The following is a 4,761-nucleotide window of genomic DNA, read 5'->3' on the forward strand; positions in this document are numbered from 1 at the left end:
GCGAGACGTTCCTTCTTGAAAAAGTTGACCAGTGAATGCGAACAAAACTTTGAATGACGGGCAAATAGACGAATCACTGGACGTGGGTGTGAGCACGATGACACTGCTATTATAACGGTAAAAAAAAGTGACCATATCAGATGCAGACTGTATAGCCTATCTATTCATCTTCTTATGCCGAGCACAGGAACATATTTTTTGATACAGTGTGTCAAGAAGAGAAGCTGCAAGATTTCCTAAAATACTAAATAATATATGTCAGAACTGGAGTGGAAGAACCACTGTGAAAAGGGAATAGGAGTACGATACAGGTTAAACCTACTTGCGCAGTAATTTGTTTTCTAATTTATCAGATTAATTGAGCTACACAATACATTTGTAAGAACTGTGTTGGACGTGCAGTCAAGTTAAAATATTATGGCTGCCCAGGCTGGGTAAGGAGGAGAGGACAACCACATCCCTTAGGCCTCATCTTAAATGACGCACAATCCTGTTTATATCTGGGTGTATTTGTCCTGTAAAGCGTCCTCTACCTCCCAGCTCGCGGAGAGATCCTGGGCTGTTTTGGGTTGACTGAGCCCAACCACGGCAGTGACCTCAGTGGCATGGAGACCCGGGCTAAGTTCAACCCCTCCAGCCGCACCTTCACTCTCACTGGCTCCAAGACCTGGTGAGTAGGACTGGGAGACTCTATTTCACTACATAGTAGTGCTAGGGGGAATGAATCAATAAATCAATACAGTTACATGTCGCAATATTATGGTATTTTTCATCTCCATCTTCTTTTTAAATAGTGAACTAACAAGTCTTCAGCACTTATTGACTGATCAAAACTAAATTTCTCATGCTCTCTTGTCTCTCTGTAGCAGACAAATAGTGAGCGATATGTTTGGAACATAAAATTGCAATAAAATCGCAGTATTGAATTGCAATACATATCGTATCGGCACCTAAGTATCGTGATAATAGCGTAGCGGGAGGTCCCTTGCAATTCCCAGCCCTACTACATAGTGAGGGAAATAGTTCATCACCCCATGAGCATGAGGACTTCAGGACTGACTGGACAGAGATGTGTGTAGCTGGATAGCAGGCATTAGGAGAACCTTGATGGTTTGATGTGATATACTCAGGGTTTTGAGTTTGAGCCCATGCAAGAATCTTGGAATTGCTTCCTATAAATAGCCAATGGATCATAAAACAGAACAAACGCCTACAGACCACAAACATTGATGAAAGCTACCTTTGTCTTAACACCTTGGAATGCATTCCTCTACTGATTGAAAAGGCTACCTATTCATGAAACATCAAGAATAGGCTACTTCCAAAATTTCTGAAGAATAGGAATATGTGCTTTCTATTATACAGAAATCGTAATTAGAGTTTTTGTATTCATTAGAGCAATTTTTTAAATGTATTTTTGAAATAATAAACCCAAGATCCAAGTGGTCTAGCGCTTATGTAAATTGTAAACAACATTTCACTCTGTATACTAGTCCACAGGATGGTGCTGTTCACAAATATATTCATGCTAGGTGCATGAATATTAGGTTCCCCTCAGTTCCCCTTTACTCTGGTTTCACAGAGTGTTATGATTCTGAACTGAGAGACGTCAGCAGTGACTGAACTGGACTTTGTGATTGAATACTTAACCATTGAGTGCATTGGCCCTCACATTGCGTAAGCTTAACACTGAATAAATACATATTAATTGTCATATCATCATGGCATGGTCCTACGGCTCAGGTCCTCAGAGAGAGAAAGAATTAGAGAGAGCATACTTAAATTCACACATGACACCGGATAAGACAGGAGAAGTACTCCAGATATAACAAACTGACCCTAGCCCCCGACACATAAACTACTGCAGCATAAATACTGGAGGCTGAGACAGGAGGGGTCAGGAGACACTGTGGCCCCATCCGATGATACCCCCGGACAGGGCCAAACAAGAAGGATATAACCCCACCCACTTTGCCAAAGCACAGCCCCCACACCACTAGAGGGATATTTTCAACCACCAACTTACCATCCTGAGACAAGGACAAGTATAGCCCACAAAGATCTCCGCCACGGCACAACCCAAGGGGGGGTGCCAACCCAGACAGGAAGATCACATCAGTGACTCAACCCACTCAAGTGACGCACCCCTCCTAGGGACGGCATGAAAAAGCACCAGTAAGCCAGTGACTCAGCCCCTGTAATAGGGTTAGAGGCAGAGAATCCCAGTGGAAAGAGGGGAACCGGCCAGGCAGAGACAGCAAGGGCGGTTCGATTGGCTTCATCCTGGAGCGAACTTCAACCAAATGCTTAGTTTGACATTGAGTATGTGGTTCTGCTCAATTCTACCATCACGTCTTGTGAAACTTGTACAAACATATCCTCATATAGCCCTAGAAACCAGGCTCACTCTGTAGCATACTGATAAAATGGCTCCTCCCTAAATGAAAATGCCTTTCCTCATCTCCTTCACCTTCGTCAGGATCACCAACTCCCCTGTGGCGGACATCGCTGTGGTCTGGGCCAAGTGTGACGATGGGAAGGTGAGTGGCTTCATCCTGGAGCGCGGTATGAAGGGCTTCACCACACCCAAGATCGAGGGCAAGTTTTCCCTGAGGGCATCTGCCACTGGCATGATCATCATGGATGAGGTGGAGGTTCCTGAGGAGAACCTGCTGCCCAAAATCTCTGGCATGGGGGTGAGTAGAGGCCAGGATACCATTGTCATGTACTGACTTTTATGTGGATGGCCAGACTTTCTTAAAGTGCTGTTTTAATCTTGTTATTATAAATGTTTTGTCTGTTCTCTTTGGCTCTAGGGTCCCTTTGGTTGCATGAACAATGCCCGGTATGGCATCGCCTGGGGTTCACTAGGTGCTGCAGAGTTCTGCTTCCACGCGGCTCATCAGTACACACTAGACAGGTGAGGATTCTGAGGCTACTATTGGTATGATATGTTGGTTTGGATGAGCAGGACCGAGCAAAAGTCTGTCGCTCTTGAATCTTATTTTGGTTTCTCAGCTTTTCTGAGTTAATTTAAGATGTTCTGCTACTCATGATATTTGTTAATCTCAGAATCCAGTTTGGAGTACCCCTCGCCAGAAACCAGCTGATGCAGAAAAAGATGGCTGACATGTTGACAGAAATCACCATTGGCCTGCAGGCCTGTCTACAGCTGGGGAGACTCATCGATGCCAAAAAGTAAGCTTAGTCAATTTAGAAATGTTCCAGTTCAGGAAATGGGAACATAATCGTCTTGTAGTGTGACACCACTTTTTAACAAAGAACTACACACCATAGGGGAAGTACAATTTCTGGTTGTTTCAGAGTGAATAGAACCTGAGGAGGAGATTTAACTCATATGTCTTCTTCTCTCCTCCATCAGGGCAGCCCCTGAGATGATCTCTATGCTAAAGAGGAACAACTGTGGGAAGTCCCTGGACATCGCCCGGCAGGCCAGAGACATGCTGGGAGGAAACGGCATCTCTGACGAGTACCACATCATCCGCCATGTTATGAACCTGGAGACCGTCAACACATACGAAGGTGAGGAGAAAGAAGGTCATAACCAGGTCTAAGAGGATATGGATGTGGAAGCAAAACTGTTTTATCATGGTATATTTCCTCACCAGTAGAGGTCAGTAAAATGTCATTTACAATTAATAAATGGATCAAATGGGAAAACCATTGCATTTTCCAAGATATTTTCAAGGGGAAAAAACTGTCTCCTTATATATTTGCTCAACTTCAACATCAGCACTGTTTAACTGTTCCACATGGTTCCTTATTCTTTGTCTTCCAGGTACCCATGACATCCATGCCCTGATCCTGGGCAGAGCCATCACTGGACTGCAGTCTTTCACTGTTAATACCTAACTGCCTGTTGCTAGTGCTCAAACAGACCACTAACAGAAACCTCAAGTCAATCTGTTCCTTAAACAAAGGACAAGTAGTTCTACACTGCTTTGATGGCTTGTCTTCTACAGAAACACTGACGCTAATGTTGCCTCTCTCTTGAGTTTGTAGAATATGGGCTGGTTTTCTGGACACAGATTAAGCTTGGTCCTGGACTAAAAAAGCATGCTCAATGGAGCATTTCGATTGAAATAGCTTTTTAGAACAGGACTAGGCTTAGTCTGTGTCCGGGAAACCAGTCCTAAATCTATATTTTATGCGAAAGACTTTCCTTTAAGACTTGACCTGGTCTATCATCGATCTCATGGACAATTCATGAGTGTAATTATTTCAATTTGAAAAACAAAGCTATTTTTCTACTCTGTCATAAAACCCTAGTACTTACTGGTTAGTTTGGACAATTTCTGACTACAATGTTTTTGTAATAGTTTCTATACTGTGGAAGTTAAGATGGTTCAGAATGAATCACTGTTTCCTCACAACATTTGTAGTAAAATAGTTGTTGACAAACATTTTAAAATTAGGTCAAGATCCATACTTATGTCCTGAGTTTTTAGAACTGTGATGGTACTAATGACCAGTTATTGGTAATTGAATGCCAAATAAATTATACTACATTTACTGTTAGTTTTTTAAAAAATAAGTTAAATCAATTGAAGTTAAGTAAATAAATGAAAACGGTTTATATAATAATGCCATTGCTTTTTTGTAATTGAATAGATGTATTTATGACTTACCATTTAGGCAGATCAGAGAGATTTGTATTTTGTGGTACAGGACAATGAATGCTGTTTGCACTTTATTATGTTTGCTCTCCTCAGAACTCAACCAGGTGTAAATGTTATGGAT

At 42.2% G+C, this 4,761-nt stretch overlaps 1 protein-coding gene across 1 annotated transcript; it reads left to right on the plus strand.

Moving 5' to 3' along the window:
* The first annotated feature begins 417 nt into the window (after nt 1-417).
* Nucleotides 418-4,542, plus strand: LOC118365540 (glutaryl-CoA dehydrogenase, mitochondrial-like). Its single transcript, XM_052490270.1, has 7 exons — nt 418-434; nt 524-670; nt 2,480-2,696; nt 2,817-2,920; nt 3,073-3,198; nt 3,383-3,543; nt 3,800-4,542. Exons 1-7 carry the CDS (start codon nt 418-420, stop codon nt 3,871-3,873), a joined length of 846 nt encoding a protein of 281 aa, XP_052346230.1. The 3' UTR covers nt 3,874-4,542.
* The last annotated feature ends 219 nt before the right edge of the window (nt 4,543-4,761 follow it).

Source organism: Oncorhynchus keta, chromosome 32 (assembly GCF_023373465.1).
Source record: "Oncorhynchus keta strain PuntledgeMale-10-30-2019 chromosome 32, Oket_V2, whole genome shotgun sequence".
Lineage (NCBI taxonomy): Eukaryota > Metazoa > Chordata > Actinopteri > Salmoniformes > Salmonidae > Oncorhynchus > Oncorhynchus keta.